Source organism: Uloborus diversus, chromosome 1 (genome assembly GCF_026930045.1).
Source record: "Uloborus diversus isolate 005 chromosome 1, Udiv.v.3.1, whole genome shotgun sequence".
NCBI classification, from domain to species: domain Eukaryota; kingdom Metazoa; phylum Arthropoda; class Arachnida; order Araneae; family Uloboridae; genus Uloborus; species Uloborus diversus.
The window spans coordinates 115,656,947-115,677,192 of record NC_072731.1 but is presented as its reverse complement, the minus strand read 5'-3'; the positions used below and the strand labels follow the sequence as shown (position 1 = coordinate 115,677,192).

General features: G+C 31.4%; 1 protein-coding gene across 1 annotated transcript in view; it reads right to left on the bottom strand.

The window, feature by feature from the left end:
- LOC129231632 (cysteine protease ATG4B-like) overlaps window positions 1-11,904 on the bottom strand; it is a 62,459-nt gene extending 50,555 nt beyond the window's left edge. Inside the window, exons 1-3 of the mRNA XM_054865999.1 lie at window positions 11,749-11,904; window positions 7,618-7,695; window positions 4,096-4,188 (exon numbers count right to left, since the gene is read on the bottom strand). Of these exons, the coding sequence (XP_054721974.1) occupies window positions 4,096-4,188; window positions 7,618-7,651 (127 nt within the window). The 5' untranslated portion in view covers window positions 7,652-7,695; window positions 11,749-11,904. The remainder of the gene's footprint in view (window positions 1-4,095; window positions 4,189-7,617; window positions 7,696-11,748) is intronic.
- Window positions 11,905-20,246: the final 8,342 nt, after the last annotated feature.

The following is a 20,246-nucleotide window of genomic DNA, read 5'->3' as shown; positions in this document are numbered from 1 at the left end:
TATGTTTTTAAAAAGATGCCTCAAGCATTGTTTTTACTCACACGATATCTGGGCAATTTTACTTGTCCAGCCTCTGCAAAAACGATCATTTCTTATCATTATTCCCAGAATTTCACCCTGAAAACAGCCCCATAAATAAAAGGGGAAGCAAACACCAAGGCAAAGAGGGGAAGGGGATGAGATTCTAGGAATTCTAACAGGCTTATCAGTAGGAAACAAAGGCATGCTCTTCCTTCAACTGAAGGTGGGTTTTTGACAGGGTGTGGGAAGGGGTATGGTGCTTTTTGGGAAGGAAGAGATCGTTTCATTCATTCCCATCCTTGATCTTCTGAGAATCAACAATGAGAGAGAGAAAAGGACATTTTCCTAGCATTTCAGCCCTTTGTGTTGTTTTTCGTTTGCACGTGGAAATTAGGCTTAGCAATTTTAGTGCATTGCTAGTTATTGTGTAGCAATCTTTTCACATCTGTTTCTGGAAAGTTAACTTTCTGATTGTTTCCTAGGTAGAAAATAGTACAAAGCTCACAGAGCTAAAATACAAGGGTGTTTTTTAGTCCCTTGGATTTTTAACTCCCTTTCCCAGTTCAAAAAAAAAAAAAGCGTTTGAAATTGAAACATATCGCTTTTCCAAGGAAATTTTCTGCTGCAAAATAATAATTTGTTTCGTGCGAAGTATTTTTATTATCTGTGAATATGATTCGTAAAACAGATTATTTAAAAAACTTATTGACCTAATTTCCACAAAAATTGTTTGAGATAAAAATTTTGGATTGACCAGAGCTGCTTATTTTTGTTTTGCACCTTGCTACGACTGCATTTTTGAAGCACTACACAGTATTTTAATTTAATTATTCTGTTTGAAGTGTAATATATTTAAAAAGGAGAATTAACATTAATCATGATTTTGATGTCTACTAAAATACGTAATGGCACAATGCACATCACTAGGCAGTTTTTTTAGGTTGGAAGGGGAGATCAGTAATTAAATACTGTTCTTCTTAAATTGAAATTCATAGGATTTTGAAATGCCTAGAATTTATAGGATAGGTAGTCAAAATTAAGGCTTGAAAAGTGTTGAAAAACACACAAAGCCAAGTTTAAGCATTATCTAAATGTTCCTATGCAGTGTGGAAAACATTTGTTTGGGGGGGGAGGATTAATCCTTTTCTAAAGACAAATACATTTTTCGTATGAAATAATGATATTTAATACTGAAGTCAGTGATGGCGGCGATCAGGGGGAGGGGGGGGGGCTCATAGTGCAGACTACACTAGTTGAATTTTTACAAGGTGTTTTAAGATGTTATTTCTCCTGTTTATTTTTTTGGAGTAGGGGGGGGATCAGTACTTTTTGAGGGGTGCATCATTGATCTTGGCTGGGGGGACACCGCGCTGAAAAAGTGCCCTTTTGATAACAAATAGTGCCTCTTTCAAAGACCAGCACCCTGCCCTTTTTTTTCCTAGAGTGAACACTAGTTTAACTTTGATAATGCAAGTTGTTGTATGATAATATAATTTGCATATAGATCAAAAAACATTTAATACTTTTCGCAAAAAAAAAATAAATAAATAAATAAATAAACCAATATCCTTAGTGAAGAAATCAATTTCTTTCTTCATAAAACGAACAAGCATAACTTTAATCACAGAACTATGTTTCTGCTAACTGTGCGAACCAAATGCTGTGGCAAAAAAAAGGGGGGGCAAGAAATTTTCTATATATTAAAAATAAATAAATTAACAAACACAAAAAATAATAATGTGAGAAGATCTTTAGCGATTAATAAATTAATTGGCTTCAAACTAGCCGCCTTTTGAAGTAAAACAAAGGTGCAACTGATTGAAAATTTTCATTCAAGGGCTGCAAGTCCTTTAATCAATCCTATTCCCTATAAAGCTATTGATTTAGAGAGTCCAAACTTATGTGTAGTTTAGGGTAGACCTTTGACTCCAAAACAGGCCATAGAGTGTAATAAATGTGATTGAGGTCTATCGAGTAGAGCGTCCATTCTAAAGATGATATCAAGTCAAAAACAATGCGCCTTGCACCACTCTTATCTTTTTGGCCGTATGAACTGGTGTAGAGTCACACTGAAATGTCCAATCTACATTGCTATGCTGAAGTGCTCTTAGGTCCACAGAAGTACAACAGCTTCTAAAATGTCCTTCCGGTACAGCCCTCATCCACAAAAAACCAGAGATTTTTTGTCGCTTGTGCTGATTCCATTAGAGACAAAGCCTGATTTCATATTTTGTAGATGCTTAACATTCTAAGGTGCTTGGAGTGTCGGACATTGACTATAATTTCTAAGCCATTTGAACCGATATAACGCATCAAATACTGTTTGTCAAGGTACAACAAGCAAACGAATTGTCATTCTGCTTGGTTAAACAACTTTTAAATAGCAGATCTTTTCCTTAAAATTGTAAGAAAACTGATAAACAATACATAAACTAAGATATATATTGTAAATTATTTTCTAAGAAAGTGAGAGGCAAAAATAAATAAAGCCAACCATTAAAATGAAATTACTTTACTTCCATTCGATGATGCGAATGTAGCCCGAGTTTTTTATACTGCCGTGCTAAACACAAAAGGAATCTGCAGTTGAGCTCAAGCAGGGAGATTGTGTTTTAAATTTTTTGACTCTTCCATATAGTTGATTCAGATGTCTTTTTCTTTTTTTTTCCCCAGAATTTATTCAAAAATAGCTCCTGACGCAATGACCCAAAAACATTTTATTTATTAAGTAAAATATGAAATAGAGAAAAACTTGGTTACTATAACTCAGTTTTGATCAAAAGTGTAGGTATGACTTCTTTTACTACTGTGCTTAGCACGACCATATGAATGAACTGAAACTCCAGTTTTAAGTTCTGGTTCAGCTTTAGAAATCATTATGCAGTTTTGGTTTGGGGTTTCTGTTGGAAAGGAAAAGAAAAACCAATTTAGTTTTGATTTAGACTTAGCTGGATTGGAAAAAATCAAGCTTTCATTTTCAGACATCAAAGTTACAATGTAAGAAAGGGAAATAATACTTATTTTTCTTTCAAACAATATCAACCATGGATTGCACATATTTTTTAATGCTTAACCCTTTACATGTTCCAAGAAACACAGAGCTATTAAGAAACCCTATTTTCATTCATAAAAAAATCTATTTTTCCATTTTTTCCAATTTATCCCGAAAAAAAACCGTTTTTTTTTTCCACCACTTCAAAATTTCAGAAAATTTTACATCTCTAATCACTCCACATATTTTATTTTTCGTAATAGTTGTTTTCAATGTTGTGTTGCAACTCAACTCCAGCTCGAAATGATTCGATTTCAGTGTGGCATGTTCCGGAATGGCGATGGTGTTTCGTCTTGTAAATAAAATAGTTATTGTGTTTCTAAATTGTGCCTCCTCGTACAATTATTCTACCTAAAATTCATAATATAGCACTCAACAGGCGGAGTAAACTGACAAAGTAGGTAATGGCAATGGACTCGTATATCAAGTGCTGCCAGTGTGACGAAAACTTAAACGCTCTCTAACTTGCATGGAGGCTCTCACAGTTGTATTTTTTGCACAGAATTACTGTCAGAATAGGTGATGTCCTTCAATATCAGTCTGCAAGACATAAGGTGAACAAAAGTTTCATAGCGTTGAAGATAAAATTATTTTTTTGATGAAAGTAAACTTTTTTTAAGAAAAAATGTATATGTTTTAATGTTTTTAATTTTTGATTATAATTTGCAAAATAAATTTTTTTTTAACATTTTACATTAAAAACATAATTAATATGCATGAAAATTTTCCCAATATTTAACATAATTGTCAACAGTCAGTCTCAGTGAGTATAAGAGAATACAGTCATTTTCTTGTAAATGAATACAAAAGAATTTTAAACTTCTAACATGCTTTAAATCAGTGGAAGTCAGCCAGAATTTTTTCTTTTTGGATGGGAATTTGGTTTGTCTTAGTCTTTTTCTATGGTCAAAAAGGAAACATTTCCGAGATTTGGAGGGGGAATTATTCCCAAATCGCTATATATCTCACTTCATTTTTTTTACAAAACTCTTGCAGGCATAATTTTTTTTAAAATAACTTACCATGAACAACGTTATAACGCTTTCCCAACAACCAAAGATCATTTAAAGTAAATGAGAAGTCTTTCAGTTCATTCTTCGGGAGATCTGCTTTGCCTAAAGGGTGAAATATGACATCAAAAAATTGTATAATGGGGATCCATTTAAATTCAAATCCTTATAAAATTTATTTATTGTGCATTTTACACTCATTTAGCATCTTTTGAATAATCAAGAAGCATTAATTTACCAGGAATGATACGGGAGGGAGGATATTGATTCTAAGCATTCAAGACTCTAAGAACAAATAATAGCTTTTACAAGAGCATTTCTCTTGTTTTCCAAAGGGGCAATTCCATGGTGTCGGACGTAAAAAATGAAGAAAAATTTCTCGGTTTTAATTCCATTTACCAAATATAAACTGTTCCAAATTGATCAAATTTATTTAGAAGATACTTACTACATCCCACTGAATAAAAAATCATGTTAGTTTTTCAAAATAGATCTCTAAAGTATAAATTTAAAAAATTTAAAGAGTTGGTGTCGGACGTAAACACACAAATAGTAAAATTGATGGTTCACTTAAAAATTATTAAAAGTCTGTGAATTGGCTTACATTTTAATTTTAAAAACAGCATAATTCTAAAGTATACTTATGATTGAAGCATATTATACAGTTTTCAAATGATATTATAAGGAATAAAATTATTTAAAAAAATATTTTTAGCTTGGTGTCGGACGTAAATTTTCGGTGTCGGACGTAAATTGTTCATATTGGACGTAAACTATTGCTCTTTAATGTAAATACATAACAATGATTACAGTTATAAATGTGTAAATTATATAGGTTACATATACTGAAACAAAATTTAACAAGTAAATTCAAAAGTAGGGTTGATTGGGGGAAGTGGGACACTGGGGTAAGTGGGTCACACCCAAAAACTGAAATAACCTTATGGTTTTTATAATTTTTTACATTGATCATGTCATGGTTCATCACAGTGATTAGTTTTGCATATATTTGAGTTCCGTGGATTTTTTTTTCTGGGTCAGAAAACTTAGTCAAAAAAAAAAAAAAAATCTGAAAATTATTTTTTTGGCGAGTTTAAGCAGCAGTTTTCAAAAAGTGTTTCACGGTTAGCATTTATTTTTTTATGATCATGAAACATTCATGAACAGTTTAACTTCAAGTGCATAATGCAATCAGAATTTTTGAATAAAATATTATTAAAAACTTTTAGACGAGGGGCTCCACTTACCCCATAAAATTTCGCTATAACAGGTCCCCACACTATGGGGTTAGTAGTTCACCAATAACAGTGAGGATTTGAAAATCAAAAGCAACTCTGATGAAATATTTATATTAGTGAAATACAAGACAACTATGATGACTTAGTAGGTAGCTGATAGTTCAGCTACAAAAGATGGTGATTAGTTATTTGTGAAACTTACCTGAAAGAAAACCATCAAGATTTATATGGATTGAACGTTAATAATTGTTCTTCCTTAGCCAACTTTACACAGACGCAGTCATTTAGTTTTTCCAATTTTTTTCTCACTTATAGTTTTGGCAAATTTGCCAAAAGTGATATTAATCAACTGTATTACGTTCATTCAACACACCTTTTCTCAAAAGGGGTATTATTTACCCCTATCAGCCCTAAATGTATATATACAGTAAATTCACTTAGTTGTTTTTTTATGCATGTTTCACTTTAACTTTGGCAAAAAAAGGAGAAACACAGTCCAAAACATATTTTGTTTAAAGGAATGTAATAGTGTCGGACGTAAATGGTGTCGGACGTAAAAAAATTTTTACGTCCGACACATAGATTTTAGTAAATAATATTCACTTGTTACAAAATGAAAATAGGTTACATCAATGAGATTGAAAATCTTACTTTGTACCCAAAAATACATGTATGTAGCTTTAAAATTATTGGCTCAGCATAATTAACTAACTACCCATTTTGGTGTCGGACGTAAAACACTTAATGTACCCCAGAGGAATTCTTTTACAAATCAAAATGAATTATATTTTGACACATTTTTGCAACATCACCAGCAACACTCTGTATCTTTAAATGGTTATTCATCTCAATTCATAATATTAGCATGTATTTTTTGGAAAAAACAGAATTTCTTCGAGAGTCTCCAAATATGGTTTGAAAATGCTCAAGATGTTGACCTTGGTTTAACCTGCTGTAACTTATTTATAACTGAAGTGATCAAATTTTAGACAGGCATTTCAAAATATACAACTCTTTACCTTTAAAATGACACCTCATTTGTTTAAAAATTTTAATTTTGAAAATTTGATCATCTGGTTGACCTTATCATGGAATTGCCCAAAGGGTTTTAAAAACTGAAAACACAGAAGAGACGATTCTGAAGTCAGAGCCTGACTTGGCTTTTAAGAAACAATAAAAAAAAAAGGATGAAAAAATAATTACAGCAGTAAACAAAATAATAATAATAATAATAACAATAATGCTAAAAATAAGTTCAAATAGATTGCTTAGTCTAAAAGCAAAGCGAAAATCTTAGCTAAAGCATTAGAATACACTGAAGTAGAAAATGATGCCATTTTTTGAATGCGCTCTTATTTAAAAGAAGGCATCACAAGACAGCTCTGAAACCATGCCAATATGGACAGCAAGAAAAAGCAATCCCTGTCGATTAGAGTAACTTTTGTACACATTTTTTGCATGTATACTTTATTTGTTTTTAACATATATCATAAAATTTCTATATAAATTCTGAAACATCATTTCACTACTACAAGAATAAATTGGAATTTAAATTGTTTTAATACATTACTCCTTTGATATTACAGTGGAACTTGCTTTTAACGAGCCCTGATTTAAGAAGAACTTAAATTTGGGTAGGAAATTAGAGGTTTGTATTTATTAGGTTTGTATAGTATTAAATGGGAGCATCGCATGCTTTTAATGAGCAAAATCCACTTAAAGAAAGCAATATATTTTGCTCTTCATAAAATTTCTATTAACCTACAGCTCAGTTTATTCCTTCTTAGAAAATTCTCCAATATTTTTAAGTCAGCTGAAAGTTAGTAATGAATCAGAAATCCTGAAAATGTGTGGTGATTGATTCCACTAAGCATAACCAAGAATTTAACATAAGAAAGGCAGAACTACTCATGCAAAATGATCATGAGACAATATTAAACCCTATGTTATTGTAAGCCAATAACTCATTCATGCATTTCAATGAATGCTATAAAGGAGTTATTGATTTGTTATCTGCAATTCATGGAAAGTTTTTAAAATGTGTAAATGGAAATAAATATAATTTTAAGGGCTAATATCACCTTGCCTGGACTATCAAGATGTAATTAAATGCATTGCTTGTTTTACAAAGGCAAATACAAAAACGGTAATTAAATGAAGAGTTAGATAAGTCAAATGATGAAAATTGTCAATAGTAGAATGTTACATTCATTGTTAAACTTACAAGTATGCAAAACCTGAGAAAATTCGAAAGATTACATGAAATATTTTGAACAACACATCATAAAACTCTTACCATTGATACCAGCAAAAAAATTGTATAATTCCATATCATGTATACTTTCTTGAACAGCCTCATATGCAACAGATCATCCTGAAACAAAAAGAAAAAAAAAATCAAAAATTGTTAAAAACAATAGTCAGCATGCATTATCATTTAAAATTCTTCAGATAATTCAAAACTCAACCCTGTTTTGGAACAAACAAAGCTACAGTCGAGTCCCGACTTACGAGTCCCGACTTACGCGAGGGATGCGTTCCAAGACTTCTCGCGTAAGTCGAAATTTCGCGTTGTCGAAAAATATATGCATACATTTTTTTTAAGCATACCAAATTCTTTTACTTTTATAAGCATTCCCTCAAACTGCTTTAAAGCATTCCTCAATTATACACTAGTTTCTTACATAAAGAACTAAACTTTTACTGTATTTAAAAAATAAAAAACTGTTTTATTTAACATGAAATACTTTAAGATTCACAAAATGAATGATCAACGGGAGAGAATGACAAAATAAAACAACACCGTACTCACAGCATGTAGTAATAATAAAGTGCTTCACTATAATAGTACTGTACAGTAGATACAGTAACATATGAGTTAAAAAATGAAGATAATGGTGATTTATGCTCTATGACAGATCGTTATTCTTATGTAATGCATTTTAGAATACGGTTGCTTCGCCTTTTCTTTTATAACGTTTCAATTTGTGGCAACAGATCCTCTTCCTGATCTCTTAAATCCATAATACAAGAGCAGTTTCCATTTTCATAATATTTACTTTGCTAGAATGCTCTACAAGCTTAAATATTGAAAATGACATTGGAATAATCTTTTTGTTTTGACTTTTAATTGTCACATGGAAGATTCAATCATATTTATTGTTGAGCTACCGTCGACGTTTTGTAGTTGCTAAAATATCTCGAGATCTTACCAGGAAACATCACAATCAAGGAAATTCAAAAAAATTCCAAATTGGTGGCATTCGAAAGAGCATTGGAAAACATGTTTATGGCACTGAAACTACGTGCCCTCGTGACCACGTTATCGAAATATGATGTCTTAAAAATTGCCGAAATTTTTAGTAAAGTCGCCAAATTTAGCGAGTTTTGTTCAGAAATGGAAGGTACGGCGCGAATTCAACATCTGCATCTGACAAGACATTTCACTTCCATATTTGGTCACCACCAACGCGCGTGAGAAATATCGCATTAATTCTTGACTCGGGGTGACTACCATGGCGCGGGGTGTCGTGGCACAGACTGCGGCATTGAAATTTTTAGGGGCTTGTGTTCCGGGATATTAACGTGCAACTGTATAGGGGAAAACGCCACAGCCCGAAATATTTGTTTTATTTTATTGTAAAAACAATGGAATTTTTTGTTATTCTTAAGACTGTTAAAAAACTGATGTTTAAAACTTTTATGCTTCTGCGGGTGAAATATTTCCACTGAAAGAGTTTATTCGAAGATGAAACTGTTTTGAAAAAAAATATGATAACCGTAGAGAAACTGTAAACACACTTTAAAGTCTTTTTTTTTTTTTTGAAAAGTCGTAAATCTGAAGTCTTCAACAGTATCTAAATACGAAGAAAACGACATTTTTAAAGATTTCAGACCATGTTCTCAAATTTAAAAAAAAAACGATTTTTGTCAGTTATTTTCAGTGTGTTTTTCGTTATGTGTATCGTTTTCAAGTTATGTGTAAACCCTCTAACAAGTCAAAAAAAAAAAAAAAAAGTATTAATTTTTATTTTGCTCGAATTTGAATTCCCTTTAAACGTGAAACATAATTGGTAAAAGTGACTTCAGTATTTTTAAAAATAACTAAATAACATGCAATATGATGTGCATTTACGTTATAGCGACTTTCAGTTGCAGTGACAGACTTTTTCGAACTACAGAGGTTGTTGTAATGAACGTCGACTATAAAATTTTTGATAAGAATCTGTTATGAAGTAATTTCCGACATCGTAGTTTTGCTGTGCAAATTTTTGACATTTACTATCCGTTGTTTTCTTTTTTTTAATTATTATTTTTTTTCGATTTTAATCTAAACATTTTCGCTAGCAGTGGTCAGACAATAAAACTTCATGAATGATAATAACTTTTGAAAAAATAAATAAGAGCTGGGATACTACAATCCATGATCATGTTCTTTCAACATCAAAAACTATCCATTTTATTTTCAATATATAAGCTTTAATAAGCATGTTTTTTTTACTTATTCATATTAATTCTCGTACATAATTATTAATTACTTACAACACATTTCATTACAAGAGTACAAACTTAAATTAGTTAAGTAAAACACACTTGAAATACACTTAAATTCTGAAATGCATTATTATCACGATTACAAAGTTAAATCCTACGTTCAATTTCGTTATAAAGTTGTAGCTCCTCTGGATAAAGCTCTCTAGTTTCCATTTCACAGGCTTCATAGTTACTTTTTAATTTTACCCACACAAGTAAAGGGTTAATTCGAAACATCGTTTACGCGCTTTGCAGATGACCAGAAATGGAAATGAGAGTCTTGCTACACGCAGGCGATGAAATCACGTGGTATTTTCCATTTCTTGCCAAGTCTTTAAATTTGGCGAATTTTCGTAAGATTTTGACAGTCTTTGACCCCCCCATATCTCAAAAACAAAAGGACGAGGGCACACAATATTTGGGTCAAATTTTTTTCTAAAGATACTCTTTCGAATGCGACCATTTTAAACTTTTTTCATGATTACTGAACTCGTGATGTTTCCTGGTTAGCTTTCTTTTTTTTTTTTTAATCAGAAACTTTCATTTTCTTCCCATCTTTACAAAGTTTAAACGAAGATGGGAAGCCATGTCATCAAGCCAATGTCACCAAGATATTTCATCAACTTTAATATTTAGAATGAAAAATAAATAAATGAAGGATGCGGAATGGTTATTTGGTGCACTAACAACTCTATGTGTAGATTAGTTTGATGTGGGAGCTTTTTCGCTGTTAGTGATGCTTAGAGCGATATAATAACATTTACGAAAGCAATATTTAGTAGCCAATAATGATGCCGATACTTCCTTCTAAAAAATTCGTGTTGTGGACGAAAAATTAGCGTTAGCTCTAAAATTCGTAACTCGTAAAAAATTTGCGTTATAGCCATTTCGCGTAAGTCGAATCGCATTGTAGCGGGAGTCGACTGTACTAATAAAATTTTTTAACAGTAAAAGTTTCACCTATATTCTTGTCAAAAAGAAAACTGCACACCATGGATTGCGTGCAACTTTCATTATTTTTAAAGTTTTATGCTTTTTCAGAAAAAAAACATGGCTATTTAATAGATATTAATTATGTAAAATACAGTTTTTCCACTTTTTCTGGTTGAAAAAAAAATTGTTTCCGTTACTTCAAAATTTAAAAAAAATATTGTGTCTCTACTCCCTAGCAAGAGAACATATTTTTGATGTTAAAGAGTTTATAGATTTTTTTTTTAGTAAGCAACACTTACATTTCTACTATAATCTTTACCCAAGTGAAAATAAAAATAGGTATTGAAACTGTCTAAAAATAAACGTCGACTTCGGTAGCCATCACTATTGCAACTATGTTTTTCACCTAAGGACAGTTCTAAATAAAAAGGCTTATTTCAAATGTTAGAAAGGAAAACTACAACATCAAGCTAAAGGTAATGCTAAAATTATCAACAATAAACAGAATGTCTTTCAATAAAAAGACTGAATAATAAATTCATAAAAATGCTATTTGAGAAAATTACGAACAGGAAATAATTTTGTTTAAATTTTAGAGATTTATTACACGCTGCGATATTTGCTTTAGTTTACAGTTTGGTTTTCAAGTGATTGATGAAAAAGAAGGAAATATTTTTATAATTTTTCATTTTAAAAACTTTTGAAAACTTGGAAAACAAAATCTTCATTCACAACTCCTACGGTACATAATGCTTGTATACCAGCCTTAGCCTCGACTTGGGGCTGTAACTTACACTAACAACATAGAAACATAAAATCTTTTGCAACATGTAATATTACTGGGAGAGATAAGTAAACAAGCTTCATAATTTGTTCAATCAATAGACACGTAAATGCTAATTGCAACATAGGTCTGCAATGTTGACGCCCTTCCTAGGAAAGCAAGGTATATAAAACTTACACTGGATGACATTCGCATCTAACTTTAAAATGACGCTTCAAATAATTTCTTATACAAAAGTAACAAAAGCAAAATATAATTTAGGCTTTCTATAACATCAGTGTTAAAGTATTTATTCAAAACAGGGTAATAAAACTTCGGAGTGTGTGTTTGTTGTTGTACAAGAAAGATACAGTTATGGTTAAAGTTCGCATCATGGACCCAGACAACAGTTCATTTAGGGTGCGTTCGACGAACCTCACCGGTTAACCAGTAAGTAACTGGTTACTTACCGCAGCGTTCTATGATCAACCGGTTACCTCACTGGTTACCATTCTAAGCAGTTGATTGGTTGATTGGAGCACGTGATCATTAGTTGTCACGTGATTAACTAACCGGTCGCTCTCGGTCGTGCTCATCGAACGCAACCTTAGCTTGCGTTCGACGAGCTCAACCGGTAGCTACTGGTTAACCAATCACGTGACAGCTAATGATCACCTGCTTCAATCTAGAGTCCCTATATGAAAACGTAGTTTTCAGAGTTGCGACAACGCGGTATCATTTTCCTATTGGTCGAAGACCGCCTGAGGCAAGGTTTCTTCTTCTCCCGTAGGATTTAACATGGAGCGTATGACAGTGCTATGGAAAAACCCAGAATCTGAAAAATTAAAGGTGAGACCATGATTTTAATGCTCATATTACTGTTCTACAATGTTCAAATTCTACGTGTGTCGCTTTACTTGAGTGAGTCCATTCTTATTTCTTTAACTATCGCGTAATTATATCAAGAACATGTGTTCCGGTGTGCTAAAATTCCATAATGACACTTTATTTGGGTATTTTATAGTTATTTTTTCTGTTAAATCGATGATTCCAATCACAACGTTATTGAAAAACAACACTTTAAGACAAGGCAAATGTTTAAATTGTGTAAATTAAATTTTTTTAACGATAGATCTCTGTATTCGGTTTGGCGCGATCAATTTCGTGCTTGGCGACGAGTGGAAGTAAACAAAACATACACTTGTGATGTGAAGACTGACCATTAGTGACCGAAGTTTTTAATTAAACTAGTGTTTTCTTTTTCGGATGAAAATGCTGGAAATTTTGTGTTTTAAATAAAGTTTATAGATACAATAACACCAAAAAATAAATTGAACAACAGAGATCTATGTTGTTTACAACAACAACAAGATAACAACTATAAGATCATGCTATTGATCTGAAAACTTAGCATGAAATAAATGAGTTTTCCTCATGCTAAATTGTTTTTAATTTTTAGTTTTTGTTTTCTCATAAAAATTCAAAATAAGTACAAATCCTTTTTTGGTGCTCTGAATTATTTTAATTTTGTTTCATTAAAAAAATGTCTACTACCTAACTACCTTTCATTCTAGTATTGTTTTGGTATAAAAATGTTGTTGAAAATTTTAAATAATAGATAGTGTACTTTCAAGAAATAAATATAAAACAATGGAGACATCTGTTTCTTATGCATATACGAATGTTAAAAAAATATATGTCAAAATACACGCCCCCCTCCCTTAACTTCCCAATTCATTTCTGAATATTTCTATCTGCATCTAGTTTCAAATAAAAATGACCTCTGATTAATATAATTTTGTTTTCAACTAAATACAAATTAATCTATTAACTAGGTGTGCCCACTAAACCATTGAAATATTCAGAGGTTCTTAATTTTTTTTTTTTTTTTTTGGAAGGGGGGGGGGAGCGAGATAGGATCCCCGCAGTGTGGGGTGTCCCAGGTCTTAAGGGGTCCAACGGCCTATGAAATTGAAGAAAAAAAATTGAAAAAAACCTAGCACTAAGACTTATTTAATGTTACAAATACACACTGATGGCCTCTGGGGAGGGGTTATAGAGATTTTGTTGCAGGGAGGCCCAAAATATATAGATCCGGGCCTGGATAGGATACCTTGTTTTAAGCTTCTGCATATTTCTAGTATTACTCTTTCAAACTTTCCTTTGCATATACATGAGTGCCCCCCCCCCGTAGGTGGACATCCCAGGCATATATTTCTTTTCGGAATTTTTAAGCTAATGCTAAACTTTTCCATTTAAATCAGAAAATTGTATTTTTTTTCCTTTTATAAAAAAAAATAAATAAGCAATGCTTTTGATATCAATTCAAGAAATATTTCTATGTTCAAAAATCTTTATAAAACTTAATGTAGCAAAAACAAGCAATTTTTTATGTTCGTTATTTGTTGCTTATTTATTTATTTTCATTTTCTTAATCAGTTTTTATTCCTTCATTCATTTTGAATCAATTCAAACTATAATATAATTTTCGTTGTCTCAGAATCTTTTGATTAATTTAAAATTAATCGTATTAAAGAGAATAAGGTTAAGGGGGTCCGGGACACATTTTGAAATTTTTTTTATTATATACTTTAGAGTTTTGAAATTTTTTGCACTGATTCACCATTTATTTAATAAGCAAAACTATAACATAAATATGAAAAAAAGAAAATTTTTTATTTAAATTTAATTAGTTTTTTTTATAAAAAATGGGGTTGCTTTAAATTGCTATAACTCAAAATATTCTTAAACAATTTTCAATTTCTTTTCAATGAATTACGCACAAATATCTAAGCTTTAATTTTTATTCGGCGATTTTAAAAATATTGATTCAATAAAAAATAAAAAATATTTGAAGAAAAATTTCGAAAAATTCGAAGATACTTTTTTTTTAAAAAATCGTAGTTTGAAAAAGATATGCTTCAAGTTTCATTACTTTATCTTTATCGGTTCCTGACTTATAAGAGTTTGAATGCAAGAAATCGGGAAAAATTGCATCATGGAGAAAAACGCGTTTAAAGTTTTAAAGTTAAGTACACTTTAGTTAGGTGCATGAAACAAAAATAATTATATCTTTCGCTCTATTTAAGATAGAAACAAGATTCAAACCTCCTCTTAAGCAGGAAAACACGGAGTAATTTTTTACATGATAAAAAAAAAATTGCAAAATTTGACCATTTTTGTGTCCCGGACCCCCTTAAAGAAAAATCTGCTTTTAATTCTGCTAACACAGGGCCATTTTGTCTTTTTCTAATGTTTGAATCAAAATCGAGCGTTTCATTTATTGACAGCATGCATTTTCGAATCCGCGTGCTTACGTACTTCAGAACCCGTTTCAGCCACTCTTCCCGCTCCCGCTTGTGACTATTTTTTTGTAATGAAACTCAAAAGCGAACAAGGAGCCAATCTTGCAGCTCGGCGGCAACCCTATCTTTCTCCTGTAACCGGTTGCGCTTTCCGAGCGTAGCTGTTGTCGCAACTCTGAAAACTACGTTTTCATATAGGGACTCTACTTCAATCAACCAATCAACATCTTAAATCAGCACCGTTAGAGTAGAGTCCCTATTCACCAAATATCCTAAATAAACAAACAAACCACTGACGTAGACCGGAAGTAGCGAGTCTTATTTCCGGTTAAGCGCCAATCTCCATTGCTAGAGATAGGTGTTCATAGCGAAAGCGATTTTGTTGTGCTTCTTTAAAAAAGCAGAATAATGTCTTCTGCGTATTTCAATGCATTAAATGAGAAAGACAAACTTAGTTATTGTTAAAAATTATCTTTCAATGGCTGTGACCTTACCGATCCTTTAGTAGATGGATGGCGAATCTATTGCTAACAATTAATGTTTACAGTGTTCACAGACAATTTTGTTTTCTTTCAGTTCTAGGTAGAATCATGTATTTTAATGCATGAAATGAGTATAATAGGCTTTGCTATTCTCAAAAATTTTCGATCAACGGATCTGATCTTCCTGATCCTTTTAATACAGAAATAAGAAAAAGAAAAAAAAAAAAAAAACGAGTCTTCGTTTGTCGATCATTACCGCGATTTCAATGATAAGCATTTATGAATACCTCCTAAACAGAAATAAAGTTGATACAAAGTCTGCTTTCAAGAATCACAAATCTACTGGGTCGCAAGTACGTTGTGAATTTGTAATTCCTATTCTTAAGTTGAAGCTATTTTTTCAAAGATGAAAGCTTTTCTGCACTGTGTGTTCACACAGAATGGCTATGACAGGGAGTTTTGGTGTCATATTCTATCAATTCTCCTGTTGTAGCTTTTCAGTTCACACGCACTTATTGGTTTACAGTTGCTATAATTTTCAGGTTTGATATTTAATATATTTTATTACATATTTGTTCATCACATTTTTTTTGTTTACAACTTGCTTCTGTAGCAAGATTGATAGGCATAAAAAAATTGAAAGATAACAAAATTTAAATTTAATCTCCGAGTGCTTTCTCCTGCGTTAAAATTGCTTTGAATGTAATACCAATAGCTGTATTATGATACTATACTATAACTTTAATTAATGTGTTTGTTTACCGATTGTCGAATATCTAAATTTGTTTACAATTAGAGCGCCTAATATTAAAGTACCGTCAATAACTCGAAGTCCCAAGAGACGTGCTAAATGGTTCGAGTTATTGGTAGTTCGAGCTATGGGAAGTTTTTTCTCACGAGGTAATGAATAGTGGTTCTTTATTTTAATCATACAAATCAAACTGTTTGAAACCCGTCAAAACACTGGAAACTTTCAGCTTTGCAGGAAGCAAATAAAAAATTGTTCAGGTTGAGTTTTTCTAATAATCAATTTAATATAGATCAATATAGATCTTCACACATTACAGTAAAAATACAAAGCTAATGAAATTAAGGTGAATGTTTCCAGATCGTAAATACCTCGCACAAAGTGTGTTTACTACATAATATTCATTACGATTCAATCCTTTCGCTTTAAAGCATTGGCTTTGATTCGACGATCAGGACCTTTAGAAATTTGAACATCTTAATTTCTGACATCTTATTTGCTCCTGTCCTCATGCTGTACCCGAAAGCAGAACAACATCCGCTCTTTTTGCGAAAATTTTGCGCCTTTGAAATTCATGATTAATTTTAAAAATTCAATCAAATTACAGATACGTAAACAGAGCAATTCGTCGTAAGAAGCAATACAAATAAGACTTCCGCCAGAAGTTTTGAGTGACCCCGTGCAGCCCTGCCACCTAGTGTTCAAAAGAGTAAGCGTGGCTTGGAATTTGGTGAATATGAAAACGTAGTTTTCAGAGTTGCGACAACAGCTACGCTCGGAAAGCGCAACCGGTTACAGGAGAAAGATAGGGTTGCCGCCGAGCTGCAAGATTGGCTCCTTGTTCGCTTTCGAGTTTCATTACAAAAAAATAGTCACAAGCGGGAGCGGGAAGAGTGGCTGAAACGGGTTCTGAAGTAAGTAAGCACGCGGATTCGAAAATGCATGCTGTCAATAAATGAAACGCTCGATTTTGATTCAAACATTAGAAAAAGACAAAATGGCCCTGTGTTAGCAGAATTAAAAGCAGATTTTTTCTTTAACTTTATTCTCTTTAATACGATTAATTTTAAATTAATCAAAAGATTCTGAGACAACGAAAATTATATTATAGTTTGAATTGATTCAAAATGAATGAAGGAATAAAAAATGATTAAGAAAATGAAAATAAATAAATAAGCAACAAATAACGAACATAAAAAATTGCTTGTTTCTGCTACATTAATTATGTTTTATAAAGATTTTTGAACATAGAAATATTTCTTGAATTGATATCAAAAGCATTGCTTATTTATTTATTTTTTATAAAAGGAAAAAAAAATACAATTTTCTGATTTAAATGGAAAAGCTTAGCATTAGCTTAAAAATTCCGAAAGGAAATATATGTCTGGGATGTCCACCTACGGGGGGAGGGGGCACCCATGTATATGCAAAGGAAAGTTTGAAAGAGTAATACTAGAAATATGCAGAAGCTTAAAACAAGGTGTCCTATCCAGGCCCGTATCTACACATTTTGGGTCTCCCTGCAGCAAAATCTGTATGCAGCTCCCCCTCCCCCCCCCCCAAAGGCCATCAGTGTATTATTTGTAACATTAAATAAGTCTTAGTGCTAGGTTTTTTCAATTTTTTTTTCTTCAATTTCATAGGCCGTTGGACCCCTTAAGACCTGGGACACCCCACACTGCAGGGATCCTATCTCGCTCCCCCCCCACTCCAAAAAAATTAAGAACCTCTGAATATTTCAATGGTTTAGTGGGCACACCTAGTTAATAGATTAATTTGTATTTATTTGAAAACGAAATTATATTAATCAGAGGTCATTTTTATTTGAAACTAGATGCAGATAGAAATATTCAGAAATGAATTGGGAAGTTAAGGGAGGGGGGCGTGTATTTTGACATATATTTTTTTAACATTTGTATATGCATAAGAAACAGATGTCTCCATTGTTTTATAATTATTTCTTGAAAGTACACTATCTATTATTTAAAATTTTCAACAACATTTTTATACCAAAACAATACTAGAATGAAAGGTAGTTAGGTAGTAGACATTTTTTTAATGAAACAAAATTAAAACAATTCAGAGCACCAAAAAAGGACTTGTACTTATTTTGAATTTTTATGAGAAAACAAAAACTAAAACCAAAAACAATTTAGTATGAGGAAAACTCATTTATTTCATGCTAAGTTTTCAAATCAATAGCATGATCTTATAGTTGTTATATTGTTGTTGTTGTAAACAACATAGATCTCTGTTGTTCAATTTATTTTTTGGTGTTATTGTATCTATAAACTTTATTTAAAACACAAAATTTCCAGCATTTTCATTCGAAAAAGAAAACATTAGTTTAATTAAAAACTTCAGTCACTAATGGGCTAATCTTCAAAAAGTGCAACTTTGCTGTCACATGCCTTTTACAGTTAAAACTAAGGAATAGTTTATTAGTTTTTAATTTCAGCAAAAATATATCCATTTAAATCTGCCGACAGTTTTTTTTTTTTTTGTAATAATTTTTATTTATTTATTTTTGGGAGTTTGCAGCATGTGAATTCTTACCTCCATGTATTAGAATTTAATTAATTCAAAATAAATGAAGTGATAAAAAAAAGATAAGAAAATGAAATTAAATAAATGAACGACAGATAATGCACGTTAGAAATTGCTCGTTTTCGTTTCGGAAAGGCAAGCGTTATAAAGAGTTTTAAATCTAAAAATATTTCCTGTAACCATCTAAAAAGCAATATTACTAATAAAAATGGTTTGCTATTAAAAAAATTGCATGTTTAAGTTTACCCTGTACAATTTTCTGATTCAAATGTGATTAAGTTAAACATTAAATTAAAAATCTGAAAGGTAAATATGCAAAGGAATATTTGAAAGCTTAATACTAGAAATAGGTAGATGGTTAAAACGAGGTAACCCCCCCCCCAAAAAAAAAGAAAGAAAAAATACCAAGAACCTCTAAATATTTTAGTAGTTCAGTAGGTAATCATGGTTAAAATATTAATTTTAATAAAATTTAAAATTATTACTTTAATTTGATGTAGATAGAAATATTCAGAAATAAATTGAGGAGTTGAGGGGGTGTAATTTTAAACGTTACTTATTTTCAACTCATATGAATAAGAAACAAATGTATCTATTGTTATTTATTTATTTCTCATCATCATACATCTATTACTTAAATTTTGAACAATATTTTCACATCAAAACAATATTACAAAGAAAAAATCATTCACAGCACCAGTAGAGGACTTGTACTTATTTTCAATTTTTGTGGAAAAGCAATGTTTACATTTAATTTTGACAGATATTTTAAATACAACTTAGCATGAAGAAAACTCATTAATTCCATACTAAGTCTTCAGGTCATTACTACATAAAAATTACAACCAAAGTATCTAATGTTCAATTTATTTTTTGGTGTTGTTACATCTGTAAACTTCATTTCAAACACAGAATTTCCAACATTTTTACACGAGGAAAAAAAGAGGAAACAAAGACATTTTTCCCAACTAGGCAATCAAACTCCAATTGAGGGTACCGAAACAGGATTTGTAGTTTTTATAGATTTTGGGACACACTATTATTATCAATAACGGCTTAAGTAACAAAATAGGCAAAGATTAATCTTTGTGTTTTCTGAAATGCAACGTAACCTCAAAATATTTAGATGTTCAAAATGTAGTTATTATTACCAAATTTTTAAAAATTCCTTACTCCAAAGTATCATTTCCAAAAATTAATAATTATGGACAAAACATTAGTTTAATCAAAATTTTCAGTCACTTATAAACATAAAGAAAATAAATTTTGTTATAGGCTTTTTTCCCATCTACTCAATCAGGAAGTTTCGATTAGACAGGGCAAAATATACTGATGCTTGTAATTTATTTTCTCTTATACTATTCGTGAAGTGAATTTTTATGAAAAAAAACTCCCTTGATTGAAATAAATTGAATTTTTTGTTCAGAATTTTTCATATAGATTGTTATTCCATTCATTACCCCATATCATGGATGGATGAACATGACGTATGTTCTAATATCCTGAAAAATGCTTCCAGAACTCAGTCAGAAACAGAACAGGTGCACTGACAGTCAAAAGTGGACTAAGATAACAGTTGCTACCAATCCCTTCCAAAATTGGAGCTATTTGCAG